General features: G+C 45.6%; 2 protein-coding genes across 3 annotated transcripts in view; one reads left to right on the forward strand and one right to left on the reverse strand.

Annotated features, from left to right (window-relative positions):
- The window catches only part of DPYSL2 (dihydropyrimidinase like 2), a 118473-nt gene extending 105892 nt beyond the window's left edge, over nucleotides 1-12581 (reverse strand). The window contains exon 1 of the mRNA XM_015093083.3: nucleotides 11932-12581. Coding sequence (XP_014948569.2) covers nucleotides 11932-12285 — 354 coding nt within the window. The 5' untranslated portion in view covers nucleotides 12286-12581. The remainder of the gene's footprint in view (nucleotides 1-11931) is intronic.
- Nucleotides 12582-12702: 121 nt separating this feature from the next.
- Nucleotides 12703-20416, forward strand: PNMA2 (PNMA family member 2). Of its 2 annotated transcripts, XM_042243119.1 has the most exons (3): nucleotides 12703-12762; nucleotides 15963-16091; nucleotides 16370-20416. In XM_042243119.1, exon 3 carries the CDS (start codon nucleotides 16782-16784, stop codon nucleotides 17874-17876), a length of 1095 nt encoding a protein of 364 aa, XP_042099053.1. In that variant the 5' UTR covers nucleotides 12703-12762; nucleotides 15963-16091; nucleotides 16370-16781; the 3' UTR covers nucleotides 17877-20416. The 2 variants fall into 2 exon arrangements, with proteins under 2 accessions (XP_042099053.1, XP_014948572.3); XM_015093086.3 differs by having other exon boundaries at nucleotides 15963-20416.
- The last annotated feature ends 569 nt before the right edge of the window (nucleotides 20417-20985 follow it).

The following is a 20985-nucleotide window of genomic DNA, read 5'->3' on the forward strand; positions in this document are numbered from 1 at the left end:
CTGGCATACTGCAGTCCATGGGGTCGCAAAGAGCTGGACATGACTGAGCAGCTGAACTGAACTGACACGTAGGGCCAGAATCTTGTAATAATCTTAGGTCTACTATTACCAGCTAGTATTGTTATGTCTATCATGCTTTCTTTAGGCTCTGTATTGCTGGTTCTTGGACATCTGGGGCCTTGTGGACCCTGGAGAGACTGTCATCCCAGGGCGAGCCAGTTTCTAGATTTCTAGACTCTCCTGGGAGTATAAATTTCATATGCAAGCCAGTCAATCCAGAAGCCATAATCCTATCTGCCTTCTTTTTATTTTTTGCTATAGCTTTGTCATACAGGATCTTAGTTCCCTGACCAGGGATCAAACCTGCATCCCCTGCATTGGAAGGAAGCATGCTGTCTTAACCACTAGACTGCAGGGAAGTCCCCCATCTGCCTCCTTTTCGAAGCTCTTAAACTCAGGGCCACTCCACCATCCCTTAAGCAAATATCAGACAACTAGAGACGGCTCCTATGTGTCGGGGCTGACTGCTGCTGCTGCTAAGTCGCTTCAGTCATGTCCGACTCTGCAACCCCATAGACAGCAGCCCACCAGGCTCCTCCGTCCATGGGATTTTCCAGGCAAGAGTACTGGAGTGGGGTGCCATCTCCTTTTCTGGTCAGGGCTGACTATAATTATCCAAACCAGCCAATCCTGTTGATGATGCCTTGCCTGTTCCTTCCCAGAAACCTGAATAATGGCTCCTATCCACGTCCTCCACTCACTCTCACTGCCCCCTGACTTGCTCCCGTGCCTCCCCATGTAACCTTGCATTCATGTTCTGTCTCCACCTTCTAGGAATCTGTGAGTATAAAACCTCACATGTCTTTGCTTCATGACAGTAACTTCCACACCTGTGTGTCTTTCCATACTTGATTGAAACAAATCCCAGGTGCATTTTAAAATAATTGCCCATGCTAGCCTGGGAGAGGTCATGTCTCTTTATCCAATGGAGATAAACACTTCTAGAAAGAGGCTGTGTGGGAAAGGCCAGACAAGCAGAGGTAAGAGCTATGCCACCTCTCCAAGGGGAAGGGTGTCAGGGAGGATAGTTAGGGAGTTTGGGATGGACATGTACACATCGCTGTATTTAAGACAGATAACCAACAAGGACCTATTGTATAGCACAGGGAACTCTGCTCAATAAACTGTAGTAACCTAAATGGGAAAAGTGTTTGCAAAACAATGGATACATGTATACGTATATCTGAATCACCTCACTGTACACCGAAAACTAATACAACCATTGTTAGTATATAAATACTAATATAAATATAAAAATAATGTATAAAATATAAAAATTTTAAGAGATATGCCGCCTTAACCAATGCTGGCCTCGTGGCCGATGCCAGGGTGCCTGGGGGGCAAGGTGTTCACAAATCTAGGTCAAAATGAGAAAAACAAGCATAATACATTAAATTTTTCATAAAACTCAATTTATGCACATGTTTAAATTCTAGAGTTTTTTTCCTTTTAATAGTTTTGGTGCTAAAACAATCTTCATTTTGTGAGATGATACTACAGAGTCACGTTGGGGTTATTTGGAGGATTACTTTTGTTTGCTTGTTTGTTTATTTTAGCATCCTTATTTCGGCAACATAAAAATTTGGCAACCCTTAAGCTGTTCCCCAAATTTGTTTTTGAAATTTAACTGCACAGTGAAAGCCAAAATCTGCAACTTTGGCACCAGAAATGGGAGTTGGACAAGGATTTGGTGTTTGAATCAATCCACAAACTCTAAGCCTAATAAAGAAGATTCCACTGGTACATGTCGTCAGGGAATGAGGCCAAAGACTGTTCACACCCTCCTCCAGTAAAAACATGGATTCTGAAGGGACTTCACCTAAACTGAAGGTAAATATAAAGGAAAAATATCGAGCTTATGAAAAATTAGTATGGGACAAAGAATAAGAGATCCCACTTCCTGGTGGGGAGAAAGGAGGAGTTCAAGAAATGATTTGGCATCTTCAGTGGAGGACAGAAAGATATCTCTAAAATAGAAACAGACATAAAACACTACAAAATAGACTCTATCACCCCAAGTCCTGATTTTAACAGGACGTTGAGAAACAGAAAGTGGTTGCCAAGAGCTGGCCTGGCACTCACAGCAAGGCCTGGGCATTCTCTTGTCAAATGTGAGTTTCACAGAGCATCAGTATCAGAGAAAGCCACTCAGTGACCATGGCGGATCAAAAACAAAGACGAGACTCCTCCAGAAAATCACAGGGAACAAAATATGAATATGTCTTCTATGCTCTCTGTTCTATTGGCATATAGTTGTTTGTAGCAGTTTCTTATGATCCTCTGTACTTCTATGGCGTCCACTGTAACTTCTTTTTCATTTCTAATTTTATTGATTAGAGCACGCTCCCTTTTTTTTCTTGATGAGTCTGGCTAAAAGTTTATCTATTTTGTTCATCTCAAAGAACCAGCTTTTAGTTTCATTGATCTTTGCTACTGTTTTCTTCATCATTAGTTATCAGAGAAATGCAAATCAATACCACAACGAAGTATCACCTCACACTGGTCAGGATAGCCATCATCAAAAAGTCTACAAATAAATAATCAATGCTGGAGAGGGTGTGGAGAAAAGGGAACCCTCCTACACTGTTGGTGGGAATGTAAATTGGTACAGCCACTGTGAAGAGCAGTATGAAGTGAAGTGAAGTACAAGTTGCTCAGTAGTGTCCGACTCTTTGTGACCCCATGAACTACACAGTCCATGGACTTCTCCAGGCCAGAATACTGGAGTGGGTAGTCTATCCCCTTCTCCAGTGGATCTTCCTGACCCAGGAATCAAACCGGGGTCTCCTGCATTGCAGGTGGATTCTTTACTTCTTTATCAGAGAAGCCCAGGGAGCAATAGGAAGGTTCCTTAGAAAACTAAAAATAGAGTTACCATATGACCCAGCAATCCGACTCCTGGGCATATATCTGGAAAAAAAACATAATTTGAAAAGATACATGCATCATGATGTTCATTGCAGCACTATTTATAATAGCCAGACATGGAAGCAACCTAAATGTCCATCAACAGGTAAAGAAGATGTGGTAGTTACATACAATGGAATATTGGCCATAAAAAAAGAATGAAATACCTATGGCTAATTCTTGTTGATGATGGAAAACCACAAAGTTCTGTAAAGCAATTATCCTTCCATTAAAAAATAAAGAAATAAAAAGAATGAAATGTCATTTGCAACAACATAGATGGACCTAGAGATTATCATAGTTAGTGAAGTAAGTCAGACAGAGAGATAAATACCATCATGCCACGTATGTGTGGAGTCTAAAACACAATGATACAAATGAACTTACAAAACAAAAATACAGTCACAGGCGTGGAAAACAAACTGGCTACCAGGGAGGAAAGGGGCGGGGAGGGATAAATTGGGAGATTAGGATTGATGTATACACACTACTGTATGTAAAATAGACTACTAATAAGGACCTACTGTATAGCACAGGGAACACTTCTCAATACTCTGTAATGGTGTATATAGGACAAGAATCTAAAAAAGACCGGAGATGTGCTCTACACTTTGCTCTACACCTGAAACCGACACAACACGGTACACCAACTGTATTCCAACAAAATTTTTAAATAAATAAATAAGAACGTTGTCCAAGTCACAAAATACCAAACAAAATCCCCCCATTCTACGTAATATGAGTGCCTGCTGCTCCTTTACCAACCACAGCTTTCAGTTCAGTTCAGTTCAGTTCAGTCGCTCAGTCGTGTCCGGCACGCCAGGCCTCCCTATCCATCACCATCTCCCGGAGTTCACTCAAACTCATGTCCATTGAGTCAGTGATGCCATCCAGCCATCTCATCCTCTGTCATCCCCTTCTCCTCCTGCCCCAAATCCCTCCCAGCATCAGAATCTTTTCCAGTGAGTCAACTCTTCGCATGAGGTGACCGAAGTACTGGAGTTTCAGCTTTACCATCAGTCCTTCCAATCAACACCCAGGACTAATTTCCTTTAGAATGGTCTGGTTGGATCTCCTTGTAGTCCAAGGGACTCTCAGGAGTCTTCTCCAACACCACAATTCAAAAGCATCAATTCTCCCGCACTCAGCTTTCTTCAGAGTCCTCAGTCTAATCTGCCCTTATACAGATAAGGGGTATTGAGATACCTAGTCAAAGAACTGTCATCACTTTATGACAGCACCCAGTCCAAAGGGAATGCTTACTTCCTTGCGCTCTCCCCAAAACCACCCACCACAGCCCAAATCTCTCACCTCCTACAGACACCCTACAGCTCCCTATGGTATGTGGTTTTTCTAACTGCGACAAGTAATAAACCCAACTCACTCAACCTCTCATTAAAGTCAGAAATCACACAGGAAACCCTAACAAAACCGCCTCTACCCAACATACCTCTTGTTCAAGCAACGTAATCAGACCAGGAAGAGAAATATAAATAAAGGCATTGGGGAAAAAAGACATAAAAGCAATATTAAATAATTAAACAGTCCCAAGAGAATCAATTGAAAACTGTCAGAACCCAGAGTGAGTTCAATAAAGCAATCTATTATGAATTAACATAAAACTCAGGACTTCCCTGGTAGTCCAGTGGTTAAGAATCTGCCTTCCAACGCAGGGGATGTGGGTTCGATCCATGGTCTAGGAAGATCCCACATGCCGCAGGGCAACTAAGTCCAAGCACCACAACTACTGAGCCCTCCCTCTGGAGCCCATGGGCCACAACTGGAGAAGCCCCCGTGCTGCAGTGAAGACCCTGCGTGCCACAGCTAAGGCCCGGTGCAGCCAAATGAATCAATGCTCCATGTGTTACGAACTCAAGAGTCACCAGAAAGCAAATCACAACATATAGTGGGGAAATTTCCCACTCACAATAGCAACAAAACAACTGGGAATAAATGTAAGAAAAAATTTCAGATGAATAGAACGAAATATCTGAAAAATGGCAATACATACTGTGAGCTGAGATAGAAAGGCTTACTATCTTAAAAATAAATATGATTTATTTATATTCATTATAAATTATAATTTTAATATTTAAATTTACCATAATTCTGGTAAAATCATTTCGGGTTTCTGAAACTATCTTTCATGGAAAAAATGAAGAAAAGTAAAGATATTAAAATGTTACAGTATAACACAGGGAATGAAGTCAGTATTTTATAATAACTATAAAAATTTTGAATCACTATGTTGTACACCTGAAATTAATATAACATTGTAAATCAACTATACCTCAATTTTTTAAAAGTTATAGTAAATAAAGTGGTTTTGAATCTTATGAAATTAGAAACACAAATCAATGAAACAGAGCAGGAAGGCAAAAAACATGCAGAGATATATGAAAAGTTGAATATATAAAAAATAAGTGGAGAAATATCATTCCAAAAAAATGCCTTTTGGACAACTACTAACTATTTGGAAAATTAGGTTATACCTTACTTCAAGTTATAGACAAAAATTAATTGCCAGATTTAAATATAAATAAACACAAAACTCAAAATGGTTTTAAAAGACATCCAAGTTAAAAGCAATCATGAAAGGCAAAACACATGTTAAAAAAGATGAACTGACTTAACTATGTAAAAGTTAAATTTGGATGTCAAAAAATAAAGGCAGTAAAAAAAAAACTAGATGCAAACTAGGAAATAATGTGTAATAAGCAATTTTAAAATGTATCAATTTTAATATATAATTTTTTACAAATCAGTGTTTAAAATATGACTATATTAGTAGGAAAATCTGTATAAAGCAGTATACCGCTTGTCATCTATAAATTTTGGAAATATCTATAGGAGCTATAATGCCCAGTGATGTCAGGGATGCTGATAAACAATGTTTCTCATTCACTTCTGGTAGGAGTATAAAAACAGGAAAATAATATAGGAAATGCTATCTGGGCTCTGATTTTGAGGCAGTTCTCCAATGAAAAGAGTTCTGGGCTAGGGGTTAGGAAGCCAAGCTTTTAGTCTTCTCTTTGTCTTCACAAGCTTTCTACTTGCAAGAGCACTTATCTGGGTCTGTCATCAAAATCAGAGCCCAGGCAAGCTGTTTGTATGTCTCAAATACAAACCTCAAGCCATCTTCAAGACCAGGTGCTTTCCCTTCAAGGCACTATCTGTGTGTAGCTCTTGGCCTCTGCTACCAGCCTTGGCCACAGGATGCAACCAACCCAAGTGCCCATCAACACACCTGCCAAGGCTTCTATTGACTCCCTCATTATTTGTTTGTAGTTCATGATTTACATCAAGTGGGAAAATCACATTGTCATCACATTGCTCCAGTCTTAGAAAAGCATGTCATTCATACGGTCAGAGTTGGCCTCTGTCCAGTGATATCTGAAGCCATGTCTTGTGTTTAAGAATATCATCAGTGTAGGACACATTCATAAAAACAGATCAATGATCTTTTTCATAAATGGCTTCAGAGTACATTTGTACAGAGTACAGAAACCAAAAAAACAGAACTACTCAGAACTATTTTTGCAGCAGTTCAATAGTTAATTCTTTGGAGATAAAATGAGAAAATAATAATTAATATAGAAAACAACTCAATATACCATAATGATTAAGATGTTCTTTAATCACATAGTGAAAGTCAGGGAGCACGGGTTCAATCCCTAGTCAGGGAATAAGATCCTACAAGCCATGCAGCGTAGCCAAAAAATAAAAATAAAAAAATTAATTTAAATTTTTAAAGTTAATTTAATTAAAATTTTAAAAAAATACAGGATCTAGACTGTAAACGTACATTCTAGGGAGCGATCAAGTTGACAGATTCATAGGACGTGAAGTTCACCTCTTCCCACAAATACATTCTAAAGTTACTTAGTGCTATATAAGTAACAAAGGTTTTTGCCATTCCCTTCTCCAGGGTATCTTCCCAAGCCAGGGATCAAACCCAAGTTTGATCCTGCATTGCAGGCATATTCTTTGCCCTCTGACCATCAGGGAAGCCCTAAATAACAAGGTTTTACTGGTGTAGGACTGCAGCGGGACTGGGCAGTAAGAGGTCTTCACCCCCATTGTGGGACTGTCACATGAGTTCCACAGGGTGAAGAGTTGTCTTTCTGGGTGTCTAATTCTCCACCTCTAAAATGAGATGATCAGACAATCATTAGGTCTCTTTCAAGGTTGGACAGTCAGTGGTAGTACACATATGAGTCCATCACCTGACTCTCCTTTCATTCCTAAAGAAGCAGAGAGTGTCACCAAAGAACCCATAAGACCTTGTCTTTACGAAGGATAGGAAATGCCTCTGCCCTGCCTGATTTCCATGGCCCCCAAGTTTGTGAACCATGCAACATTCAAGAGGTCGTGGCCACACATTGTCACTGGAGGTTCAAGAACAGCAATCGTCCTCTCCACCTTCAAGCTACAGGGCAAGGAAGATGGAAGCGGCTGTTTAGTTGGTAGGAATTTCCATCTGCTCAGGCCTTGGGCCCCAGCCTGGGTCAGTCTACTTCATCCCAACTATTATTCCTACTTCCTTTCACAACGAATTCAGTGTAGACCCACTCATTAACAAATTTGTCAATCATCAATAACTTGTGAAAATTGAACCAACTCTAGGAATATCATTCAGCCTTAAAAAAGAAAGAAATCTCATCGCAGGTTACCACATGGATGAAACTTGAGGGCAGGATGCTAAGTGAAATCAGCCAGTCACAAAAGGACAAAAACTATATGAATCCACTTACATGAAGTACCTAGAGGAGTCAAATTCCTGGAGACAGACAGTAGGAGGGTGGTTGTCAGGGGAATGGGGAATTCAAAGTTTAATGGGCATAGAGTTTCAGCTTTGCAAGATGAAAAAATTCTGGATGATTGCATGACAGTATGAATATATTTAACATGACTTAACTGTACCCTTTAAAATGGTTGAGAAAGTTAATGGTATGTTATTTGTATTATACCACAATGACTTTTTAAATGTTAACTAATTATATGATCATGGCTCAGACAGTAAAGCATCTGTCTACAATGCAGATGACCTGGTTTCAATCCCTGGGTGGGGAAGATCCCCTGGAGAAGGAAATGGCAACCCACTCCAGTACTCTTGCCTGGAAAATCCCATGGACGGAGGAGCCTGGTAGGCTACAGTCCATGGGGTCGCAAACAGTCGGACACGACTGAGTGACTTCACTTTCACTTTCACTTTGGGAAATCAACAGTAACCAATAATTATAGATCATAATGATTTCCTTCATCTCCCCAAGTACCCCACCTCCTTCAAACCCAGATGGATCTTAGGGTTTTTGGCACCCTGAACACACGAATGTCCATTTTTGTGTCTCCCCTTTTGAAATGATGTGGCTTCTAAAATATCAAATTAATGCCCTTTTTCTAGGCTCCCAGCCAAATCTCTACCACACAACCCACTAACTAGACATCTATTCTGTTGAACAGGCTAATCTATTATCAAACAAATATCTCCGGGGACAACTTGTGTATCGGTTACATAAGAGATGGATGCCTTCAATCCTTGGGATTTCTTTCCAGCTAAGATTAATACAAGGAAGAGATTTTGAATGGGAGAAGGAGGGGGGCAAAGGAGGAGAGAGTGGTTTCGGAACTTGTTGCTTTTGGAGAAAGATCTAGAAAAAGCACCATCAAGGGATGGTGTTGAAGGCAGGAGAATTACTGGGCACTCAGGGCTGGGAAGATAATTAACATGGGGAGAAGGGATGGGGACACAGAATGGAAGGGAATATCAGAAATCATTATACAGACCTGGGGATTTTGTCGTTCAGCACGCTATTGTTTAGTCCACTCACTGGCACCTTCCCACGGAAGTGGAGAATCACTATCTAACACTCTAGTACTCTAATCTATGTAGGTTGTTTGCTACTGGGAAAAGACCCTGAAAGCCCTGGCTGAACAGTTGGTTCTGGCTAAACTGTGTCTGAGTGGAAAGAAAGGGATTCCTAAGAGGAAAGGAGGAGGCTGGGGAAACCCTGGGCACCGGCAGGGAGAATTATGCTCTGTTTAAGAGGCTCAGAGTCCTTCATGGGTGGTGATCTATTTAATCTCACTGCAGCCCAAGGTGAACGTCCCCAAGGACACAAAGGAAAAAGAGAGTAATGAGATAGCCTTCCTCACTCACATTCATTACACCAGCATTTTCCTTTTATCACAATCTACCAACCCAAACCAAGCCACACCCATTGCTTTCTGCTGCCAACCTGCTCATGCCTGCAAACGCAATTGCAAACACTCAACCTCCCCTCACCTCCCACAAACCACATGGCATCTGGGCTAAGGAAGCCTGTACCCTCCTTTCCCAAAGCCTTACTAGAAAAACAGCAGAACCCACTAGAGCAAAAAGTGGACAAAGTCACTTTGGATCATACAATAAGGATACGTAAAAATACAGGTTCAGAGGAGGATACAGGTTCAGAGGAGCCCCAGGATCCACTCATTCTAGTTCTCTGCTACCTCTCTCTGTTCCAGGGCATGAGATAAGAATGCCCTGGGATGCTGGCAGTTACCCTGCTCATTATCTGAAAACTGAGTAATGGCTACTTAATTCCATCAAAGTGGTGGGTCCAACCATACTTTTGGAAATAAGCATTACTGCTATATGTGAGTGTGTGTGTGTGCATGTGTGTGTGTGTGTGTGTGTGTGTGTGTGTGTGTCCCAATCCCTTTTTCTCTCTTGTATAGATAAGAAATAGTCAAACACTGATCCTGGTAAATGCTCTTAGTCATGAATGAAAAAATTCCCACAGGAACGGCCGTTACGTGATACGGCAACATCGAAAATGAAAATTCAAGGAAGGCTGCTAAAAGATCAAATCAGAATAACCCTGTTACTAGTAACTGAATACCTACAGCAAATGTGGTTTGCAGAGGCTAAAACTGCCTGGGGTATTGGTTAAGAATCTCCTCTTCAAATCTCCCCCTCCATGTGCCCTAGGTTTACAATTTAGAATTTCTATGAAATTCAGAGAGTGTTCATCAAACACCCAAGCTTCTAAATGGGCAGGAAAAGAGATGTGTTATTCAACCCAGAGAAACTTTGCCTTTCAAACTTGAGTTTTAATTCACTGCCATATTTATCAAGATGGCCACTTTCAACCTTTGCCCTCTGATCTGCCATTTTTAAATGATCTCTTCCTTATCTCAAGGCATTTTTTCTGCTCCCTTTAGGACACAAGAATCTCCATCACAACTAGTTGAAGATGAGGTGATTACACAACCATGATGCCATATAATCAAGGTCTAGTCCTCACTCAGTGTATTTCACATTCCTCAGCTTTCAGTGTAAGTCGCATTATTAGAAACATGTACTTCGATTGTCTGATCCCCTGGAATAACACGAGTTCTTGGATTAAGTTCTTCCGACTGACCCATAGTGATATAGGGGTGGCAAAGATCCCCCACCATAAAATCATAAATCAGAGAACCGAGCTGGGCAAGGAAGAATCAGTTAAGTAACTAATTGTCATTAAAAAGTGACAGCGAGAGGTTTCTCTCTCCTAGAACTGGTCCTGTATAAGTCAAAAGCTGCAAAACTCTATGCCATATCAGGAAACAGGAACATGTTCAGACTACTGCCATCAACCCTTAGTTGTTCTCTGATGAGTTCACTGTCAGCCTACAACCTGAGTGCCAGATAAATGCTTATCACTCAGTGGATTTGTCTGGAGCACTCCCAACGACTCTAGAAGATCTTTAAGAAGAACTCACCTTGAACTTTTTACAGCTAATCTCCACCCTACCCACACACAATAGGTTGTTAATAAATAATCGATTGTTGACCAATTTCTCATCTTCACCAATGGGCATGGGAGACAAACAGCAAACAAGAGTTGAAACCTTTCACACTATAATTTATCACTTGAGACATTAAGGCTGAGAGAAAAAAATTGTACAAGTATGAAGGTCACCCTGATAAAGGAAAGCACATGTGGTATGCAAAGACAAAATGCACACTGTACTTATTTCCCAGAGATGACATTTTCTGAAATTCGGTTTACCAAATTGGTCTTCTTTGTTTCCTCATTTAACACAGTATGGGGTGGGGAGCGTCTAATTCATCGATGACAATCTATTCAAAATGTGAGGGCTTTTCTCTTTTCTTTTACCCTTTGACTATAATCCACTTAGTCCTCATCCCCAAAGCCCTCCCAAATAGTGGCGGGGTGTGGGGGGAGCGCTCTGAGACGCCCTTGCTCAGATACTTAGCAGAACTCTGTTCTCCACATGGGCTATTTAGGAGAGTCGCTGTCTCCTCGCGTGACTCCACTGCCTCCTGGGTTCTTCTCTCGCTGCGAACAGGAGTCAGGGTGATGAGATAGTCTCCCCTGCGGTCCGGGGAGGCGCTGGCCATGGTCCTGACCTCAAGCTCGGGACTTGAGCGCCGAGGGCGCCCAGGAGAGGCGCTGGGAGAGTGCGCAGGGCGCGGCGGGGAGCGGCCGTCGAGGCCCCCGCCCTTCCCGACCCCGGGGGAGCCCGCTGGCCTCCGCGCGAACCCTCCACTGCATGCTCGGAGCTGCATCAAAAAGGGTGGGGCATCCAGCCACGGCTGCAATCGGAAGCCACCCGGGAGGATTGAAGAAGAATGGAAACCCGGCCCGTCCCCTCCCCCTCCAACTATGCTACCCCCTCCCCAGTAGGGGATAGGCCCATCCTTTACCCCCCATCCTCCACCTCCCAGGCCCAGGGAGGCGCGGGCAGCCTTTGTGGACGCACGGCCGCCCACCACCGAGCCCGAGCACAGAGAGGGGTCGGGCAGGGTGGGGTGTGTGTGCACCTGCAAGAAGCGATATTCGAGGCGGGGCAGGACTGTGGGTTACGCTGGGATCCTCGGTTCTCCGCCGAGCTGGAAGGGGGCGAGGGAGGGGCGATCCCCACGCCCTATTCTCGGTCTCCAACACCGCTCCCCCGACCACCACCCATACCAACCTGGTCGTTGATGTTCTGCAGAGCTTCCTTGCCCGAGGCCCGCCGAATCTCCACCTTCCTGCTCGATTCAACAGATGGCTCCCCGCCGGCGCGCCGGCCCTGCCGGGAGTAGGGCGTCTGCGGGTCGGGGCCCAAGTGTGCGACGTCCCGCTGCTGGGCCACCACCTGCCCCGAGCCCCGGCCCACCGTCAACGAGTCGAAGTCGATGGTCTTGTTCTCCGAGGACCCCTCCACCGGGCAGAACATGCCACAGAATTTCTGCCGAGGCTTGGGGCTGCCTGAGCCCAGGTTTTTAAAAAAGGCAGGGACCTCTTCGTCCTCTGCCGCCTTCCCGGATTGCTTCCTCTCAGCCATGGTGTGGGGGCTCGGGGAGGGTCCTTGCCGTTCGTCCGTCCGTCTGCCAGTCCCTACGTCTGCCTGTCTCTAGGCACAAACCCCTTGCCCCGGCTGCAGCCGCGGCTGCCGCTCTCTGCCTACCGCAAGGTGTACAAAAAGGAAGGAGGGCTGGCGAGCGAGCGACCCACCCCTCACGGTCCCTCCCCCTGACCCCGCTTTCTTCCCTCCCTGCCCACGCCCCCCGCCAGCTCCCGCGAGCAGCAAAGTTGGGTCTGGGCGGGTGGCCGCTGCGGCAGCGAGAGCGGAGAGGCTGCCAGTTCCCGGCAGCTGCGGGAGGAGCGAGGCGCGGGCGGGGCGGAGGCGGGGCGCGGCGCGCCGGGGAGGGGAGCGAGGAGCCGGGGAGGCCAGGGAGGGCCTCGCTCCGGAAGTGAAGCTGCCAGACCACCGGCTAATGGATGCGCAGCGGAGGGCCCGCTGACCGCTCTGGGCGCCACGGTGAGTACCCGGCAGGGCACGCGGGGACAAAGATCGTAGGGCGCAGTCCCTGGTCCCCGCGCCCCTCTCCCGGACCTGCCCGGCCCAGGCGCCTCTTCCTCACCGCATTGCGGAGGTGGGCCCACGACGAGTGCCCACCGTGGGGAGGGCTCCCTCCCCCTGCCCCGGGTGTGAGCTGATGGGTGGGGAAAGTGGCACACGCTGGCGGGCGCCAGGACACCCATGGTGGAGGGGCGGGGGAGAGGAGGGGCGGCACTGGGGTTGGAGAAGAGATGGCGCAGGCCGCGCGGAAGAGAGGGGACCGTGAGAGGCGCGAGGACACTAGAGCTTCGGTCTAACCACCGGCCGTGGTGGAACACTGGGAGCAGAAATTGAAACGTGATTCTCACTTACTGCTCCCACAGTGGTGGTGGTGGGGCGCATCGTGGCAGGGAGAGATACAGAGGGCGTAGCAAATACGAAGTGGGTGGGTGTAGAGACAGGAAATAGATCTACAGTCTGTGCAAGTGTAGCAAGGCGAGGAGTTGGCAGGTACAGCCCAGCGCGGCAACTTAAGGGTATAGTGAGAGGGGATGCGGGTGCGCGGTATTGGCCGAGGGCGACGTGTACCGTCGCTGCGCCACTGCGCCAAGAGGGGTCCGGCAGAAGGTCTTCATTTGATATCTTCCGCCCCTCCCTCCCGCCAAAGGGGGAAAGATACACATGGAAGCCCACCCCGCCAAATCTCCAGCCCTACTGGCGCCCCGCCTCATTCCACAGCCCCTGTAGCGCACTGCGCCAGAGCCGCGGGGTTTCCTAGGCTGCCAGAAGCCGCGTGCCTGGGCGCTAGTGCGCGCGCGTCCAGTGCAGGATCAGCATGTGGGGCGCGGCTGTGATGGTTGCCTTGAATTGTGTGAGGCCAAGCAGCGGAAAGGTGTATGGGGACGTGGTGTGTATGCACGGGTAGATCAGCCTCAGCCATGGGATTAGTGGGCATCCAGGGGGCATTTTGATGTAACGCCAGTACATCAGGCCAGTAACACGGCCTCCCAGGACCGTTCATTGCTTACTGCTATTCCCCGTGTCTTTTCCACGTCTCAGTCCCTACCCAGGGTTGATTACAGCCCCGCCCCTCTCTCCACAGTGGCAAAACCCTGCAGAAATGATGCCCATCCTTTGGCAGCTCGAGAAGGAGCTCTGGGCATGCTCAGTGATCAGGGCGGGTTTAGACTGGGAAACTGTTAACCACAGGAGCGTCGTGCCCGGCTGAGCAACCAAAGATTCGGTCCCATTGTCAGCCCTTGCCCTTGGAAGGACTAAATGCGGATACCCAACCCTCCTCCACAATTGCCAGGGAAAGGTGAATGGAGTTAAACTTAGAGGACAACCAATCCCAGCTGGAAGATAAGCCCACCATGATAGGATGAGAAGGAAGGACAGAGGAACATACCTGTGCAGGGGATGAGAGAAGCAGAGGCGGGGCGTTTGGACCTGGCACCAGATGTGCTTTGCATCTGAATAAAGTGCCTCCACACGAATTAAATTTCCTACTCCTAGCAGACCCCTGGGATGAGTGCTTCCTTATCACCACTTTCCAGGGTAGGAAACAGAGTTAGATGCTTTGCCCAAGGTGACTATATAAATGATCCAACAAATCCAGTGGGGTCTTCCACCTGAAAGTCTAGTTCCTTTTCCACTTTATCCTATCTTTATGTGAGATTTTCACATTTTTCCCCCTATCCAAATATTTCCAATCTTGGTCTTATCCTGAAGCACCCAGGTGGCTCAGACCGTAAAGAATCAGCCTGCAATGCAAGAGACCCAGGTTCCATCCCTGGGTGGGGAAGATCCCCTGGAGAAGGAAATGGCAACCCATTCCAGTATTCTTGCCTCAGAAATCCCATGGACAGAGGAGCCTGGAGGGCTATAATCCATGAAGTCACAAAGAGTGGGACATGACTAGTGACTAACACTTTCACTGGCCTTATGGTGTACCAGGGGCATTTCATTTGCCGTCTTTCTATCTGGAAGGCTGCACTGAAGGTTGAGATAGCCTTTGGAGGAAGAAGCCACTCAAAGATAGCCTAACTTGAGTGGGACAGTTATGTAAGAACTTAAGAGGTGTTTCTTCCTGTGTATGCAATGTCTTTTGACATCTCTTGTTTCCTCTAAATATTATAACCGGGAAGGTCACCCCCATATCTTAGAAGAGGGTCATGAGGCATGAGGGAGGAGTCAATGTACTCAGATCCCTGGGGCTGCTGGGCAAGGACTCTCCAGCATTTTGCCCTCCCTGCCCTCTGGCACACGCACCTCCTTTCAGCACCTTCCAGAACTCAGGAAATGTGCCTGCAGCAGGAGCAGCTCCCCCGCTTTAGCTGCAAGTTGGTATCTGTGGCATATGGACCCCATTTGGACTGATGGAGAATTTTAGGGCAAGAATGATCGTAGCCACTTAATACTCCATGACAACTCGAGATAGAAGCTCTTCCCTTTTAAAATCAGCCAGTCTCCACCGCTTCTTCACAGATGTGCCTCCTGTCTTTTTCTTTGCTTTTCAAATGACCCATTCAATTTCAGATACTAGGAAGAAAGCATTGTGTTACTAACTTAACATTTATAGCAAAAGAAAACCCCTAGTTGTGCATTTGCAAAGCATAACCAGGCATAACCAAAGAGAATTAATTTATAACTTCAAGTTTATTTGGCTCTGAGTTTTTTGTAGATTGTAAAACCTATATTAAGTTGTATCTATGTTATTATGTTAAAGCATATTATAAAGCATATTTAGCAAGTTATATTGCTAAACCCGTATTAAGTTGATTTTAAATGTTTGAATGATTCTAATTGAATTTTTAATCAAAGGAATGAAGTAACTCAATATTGTGAAGGATTTGAGGGGGGGTATTTTTTTTTTGGCTGCATGGCAATGCTTGTGAGCCTGGCAGTGAAAGCACCAAGTCTCAACCACTGGACCACCAGAAAATTTCCAAGAATTGCTGTATTTTTGAATAAGTGTATCAACAGTCTTCACACTGGGTATTGTCATTGTTGAGTCTATAAGTCAAGTCTGACTCTGCTTCCCCAGGGACTGTAACCTGCCAGGGTCCTTTGTCCATGGGATTTCCCAGGCAAGAATACTAGAGTGAGTTGCCATTTCCTCCTCCAGGGACACTGGATATTATCATCATAAAAATACACTATTTATTATATTTATACAGGGCAGCTTGGCTTGGCTGAAGTGGAGAGACACCCAGACACACCACTGTGCTGAGTGGGTGACATCTTCTTGTACTAGAAGCTGAATACATAAGCGCCTTGGCTGTCACAGAACATTCTGGAACAAACAGGTACCTAACAAACAGCCTCCCGATTTCACTTTTCATGTGGGAAAGATCTTGAGTCCTGTCCATCACTGGAGCTCCATTAACTGGCATGCCTGAGGGGAAGCCTGATTGCAGGAGGGTCCCGAAGAGTAAAAAGTCACTGTAAGCAAAGAAGAGCGATGACTCAACTATAACGTAAGGCAGTCTCCCTGTTCCCCTCTCCCGCTTCCATCCCTCACCAGGTACCCATGCTTCCCAGAAAGGAGAGGGCTGTGTGATAAAACTGAGCCTTGTTTCCCTAGGAGCCCAAGCCACTCTGCTGGGAAACTTCCCTCCAAGAGTTCTGGCTGCCAGAGTGGAGGCATCTCCCCACTGGCTAGAGAGAGGTGAGGCGGCAGAGACCCAGAGAGGGGTGAAAGGAACTGCCACGTGCTTCCTGTGGGGCAGGTCCCCACCCCCGCTCCTCAACGAGACTGCAGAGCCTCTGGCCATGGTCCCCTCATAACTGAGATACAACCTGGGGCAGGTCTGGAGACCTCACGGAAAAGGCCAGGTTCTTGCCACTGAGCAGCAAGGGTGATTGGTCCAGGACCTGTTAACTAGTGGGTTATAAGTCTAGAAGCTCATCTGGGATTTTCTCAGTTTGAAGTCAGCGCCAGTCTGTCCCATAAGCTAATCAGTAGCCATAGAGTTCCAGCCAGTCAGTATCCGGCAATGGCGCTGGCCCTGTTGGAGGACTGGTGTAGGATTCTGAGTGTGGATGATCAGAAATCACTGATGGTTATGGGGATCCCAGTGGACTGCAGCGAGGATGAGATTCAGGAGGTCCTGCAGGAGACTTTAAAGCCTTTGGGCAGGTATAGACTCCTTGGCAAAATATTCCGGAAGCAGGAAAATGCCAACGCGGTGCTGTTAGAGTTGCTTGAGGACCCTGAGGTCTCTGTGATTCCCAGCGAGGTTCAGGGCAAGGGAGGTGTCTGGAAAGTCATCTTCAAGACCCCTAACCAGGACACGGAATTTCTGGAAAGACTGAACCTCTTTCTAGAAAAAGAGGGACAGACGGTCTCAGGAATGTTCCGGGCACTTGGGCACCAGGGGCTGTCTCCAGCAGCCGTGCCCTGCATCTCACCAGAGTTACTGGCCCATGTGTTGGGACAGGTGGTAGCACATGCCCCTCAGCCTCTGCTCCCCATGAGGTACCGGAAGCTGAGAGTGTTCTCAGGGAGCGCCGTGCCTGCCCCCGAGGAAGAGCCCTTTGAAGTCTGGTTGGAACAGGCCACTGAGATAGTCAAAGAGTGGCCAGTAGCAGAGGCAGAAAAGAAGAGATGGTTGATGGAAAGCCTTCGCGGGCCAGCCCTGGACCTCATGCACATAGTCCAGGCAGACAATCCATCCATCAGCGTGGAGGAGTGTTTGGAAGCATTTAAGCAAGTGTTTGGGAACCTGGAGAGCCGCCGGACCTCCCAGGTGAAGTACCTGAAAACCTATCAAGAGGAAGGAGAGAAAGTCTCAGCCTACGTGTTACGGTTAGAAACCCTGCTGCGGAGAGCGGTGGAGAAGCGGGCGATCCCCAGGAACATCGCCGATCAAATCCGCCTGGAGCAGGTCATGGCCGGGGCAAGCCTCAGTGAGGTACTCTGGTGTCGGCTTAGGGAGCTGAAAGACCAGGGCCGGCCTCCCAGCTTCCTGCAGTTAATGAAGGTCATCCGGGAAGAAGAGGAGGAAGAGGCCGCTTTTGAAAATGAGAATACTGAAGAGCCGGAGGGAGGGGATGGCTATGGCCACTGGGGTAACGAGGCCAATGACTAAAACCCAACTCCAAGGGTGACCCACAGACGGTGGGTGGAGGGACAGCCACGTTATTAGGCTAAGACCTTTTCAGTCTTTTTTTCTCTATAATTTGCACAGTTGAAATCAAAGCATTCAAGCCAGGTTTTATTTTGTTTTTCTTTCATCTTTTTGGCTGCATCGTGGGGTATGTGGGATCTTAGTCCCCCAACCAGGGATTGAACCCATATGTCCTGCAGTGAAAGTGGAGCCTTAACCTCTGAGTGGCCAGGGAAGTCCCTTGGGCAAGAATTGCTAAGTCTCTTCAGTTGTGTCTGATTCTATGCAATCCTGACCTAATGGACTATAGCCCACCAGGCTCCTCTGTTCATGGGATTCTCCAGGTAAGAATAGTGAAGTGGGTTGCCATGCCCTCCTTCAGGGGATCTTCCTGATCCAGGGATCAACCCTGTGATTCACAGATGATTATTAATAAACAAAAACTTAAATTCCAAATAGGAGCTCAGAAGCCTAAAGGAATCTGAACCAGGTGTCCTTTAAATCCCTCCCAATAGACTAAAAGAAAGAAATGATGTGAGAAAAAAAAATCTCTTTTGTCATCCACTTTAAAAATCCCAACTGTTTGAATTTGTTTTCCTTTCTCAAATCAGCAAGCTCTCTCTCTGAGTACCATGTAAGACAGTGTTCAGAGAGCTAACCATCATAAACCTACCAGCCTGGCCCTGCTCATGGCCTCTGAATATGAAACGCTAAATAAATAACCTTGTATGTAAATAAGGAAGCACACACTGGAAGCCAGTAGAAGCCAAGAGAAGTGTCATTGCTGAATGAGTATGACTCCTCCATCCTGGATTCCTCTCTTTCCTTTCTTGGGAAGTACTCCCCACATCTCTGCTGGGTGTCAGATAGATGGTTCCAGGCAGTGTGTTACCCCCGAGGACACAGAAGTCCATGGTGTGAGGGACATTCTCAAGAAAGGGTAGATATCACAGGAGGGTCTGGAGGAGCAGGGATGCACCGACCATGTTTTGATTCAGGCCAGTGGTTAGAGAAGATTTTTAGTGACGACAAAGACAAAGAAGAGAGGAAGTAAGCTGATAATTACTGAGAAAATGCTCTGCGCCAGGCATTTTACATGTATCTCATTTCATGTGTACAGCATCGCCAGTGTGGTATAATTACGCTCATTTTAAAAGAGAGGGGGACTTCCCTGATGGTCCAGTGGTTAGGACTCCACAGTTCCAATGCAGGGATTGAAGATTTGATCCCTGGTTGGGGAGCTAAGATCCCACATTGCCAAATGGCACAGCCAAAACTAAACAAATCATAATTTTAAAAAATATCTCCCAATTAAAAATAACTAGATACGTGAGAAAGAAAAAAAGTCCATATGGGTTACATGGTCTGCTCAACATCAAAACGCTAACAGGTGGCAGAGCACAGACGGAAGTCGGGACCTCTATGACTCTTCCTAATCCACTCTCCACTGGGATCGCAGTTTTCAAATCGTGCTTTGTAGTTCCGCAGGGACATTTCAGCAGTTCCATGTTGAAGTTGTATTTTACACTCTTTAAATCTCTATTAGATAACAGGTAGACAGACACAAGTGTGCTGATATCCAGATTTTAACACACTGGTGTTTGCCAGCAGGCTCACTGTTGTTTTCAGATTGACTCATTTTGTGCAGACCTTGGAAAAAAGATTCCCTGGTGAGATCCAAGCACACAGCTAAACTTCTATTCATTCTTCATAGATTAAGGAAACCATAGCACTTCAGAAGTGTTTCAGTTAGGCTTATGCATGTCCTGTGATGCCAAGTGTGCTTCAAGCATAAATGAGCATCATTCAGTTAAGCACTACACAAAGCTCCAACACAATTGATGCCTCACATCCTGGCAGCTTTGTATATACAATAAACAATTGGCTTCAGCTTCTCTAAGTATCAGTTTTCCTCATCAGAAAAATGGGAAGACTATAGAATAGGGTTGTTGTTAGGATCAAATGACATAATGCCTTTTAAGCACTTAATGTGATGTCTGGAACACAGAAAGCCCTCAATACATGGGGGCTCTTTCTCTTATCTTTCCCATGCTTATTGTCTGATCAGTGCATGTTCTCTTCTTTTTCTAACAGTCCTGCAATAATGAGTAAATAGGTAATCTGTCTGGTTGTGACAACGTTCCATTAGAAACCATTAAGTGCTTGTGGTAAGTTGGAGCGCTTATTGTCTGTTATCTTTGTGATCAGTTTTCCAGCTATTGTTGACTATTGTTAGTGATTATAAGAAATAAATTATTCTTTCTGATGGTAAATACTTTTAACTGAAGGAATATCCTGAAATTGTAGGAAAAGGCTTTTACTTAAAAAAAAAAAAAGTTACCACTTGTGAGTACTTATCTTTATAAGTTCAATTTTTCAATACTGTTCAAACAAAGTGATACACCCGGATTTCATGTGTTTTTTGTATTTGTAAAAATGGCCTCATTGTTCTCGTGTATTCTCAGTATATAAAGTAAAGTGCTATAAATGTGAAGTTATAAAATAAATCCATTCTGGTAAGATTCTGAGTTTTTTGTGCATTGTTTATTGTGGTTCTGTATAAACTTTTGCTTAACAAAGGGATTTAATTGCTAAAAAAATTTTTTTTTGAGAGATGAAAATTAGGAAATCAAGCTAAACCACAAAGATCTTGAATTTTTCTAGGGGAAAAAAAAAAAAACCTGAGAGCGAAATGCTGGGATGGAAATACTTGGACTTGGTCTCCAAAGATGAGAGGGAGCTCAGTTCACCCATCACTGATTTCCCTTTTAACCTACAAGAAATGACAGGTGGAGGCCGGGTCCCTCGGAGACCTCCAGCCCATTTGCTTAGACAAGTAACTGTACCTTGACATTCACCAGCCTCTATTCTGCCAAAGAGGAAGTGACCCAAAGGTGAAATACTGCATTTCTTGGATGAAGTCATTTTTTGCTATATAGATATATTGTGCTGGTGCTCCAGTCGTGTCTGACTCTTTGCGACCTCATGGACTAGCCCACCGGGCTTCTCTGTCCATGGGATTTTCCAGGCAAGAATACTGGAGTGGATTGCTTTTTCTTCTCCAGGGGATCTTCTCGACCCAAGAATTGAA

The sequence above is a fragment of the Ovis aries genome, chromosome 2 (assembly GCF_016772045.2).
Source record: "Ovis aries strain OAR_USU_Benz2616 breed Rambouillet chromosome 2, ARS-UI_Ramb_v3.0, whole genome shotgun sequence".
Taxonomy (NCBI): Eukaryota; Metazoa; Chordata; class Mammalia; order Artiodactyla; family Bovidae; genus Ovis; species Ovis aries.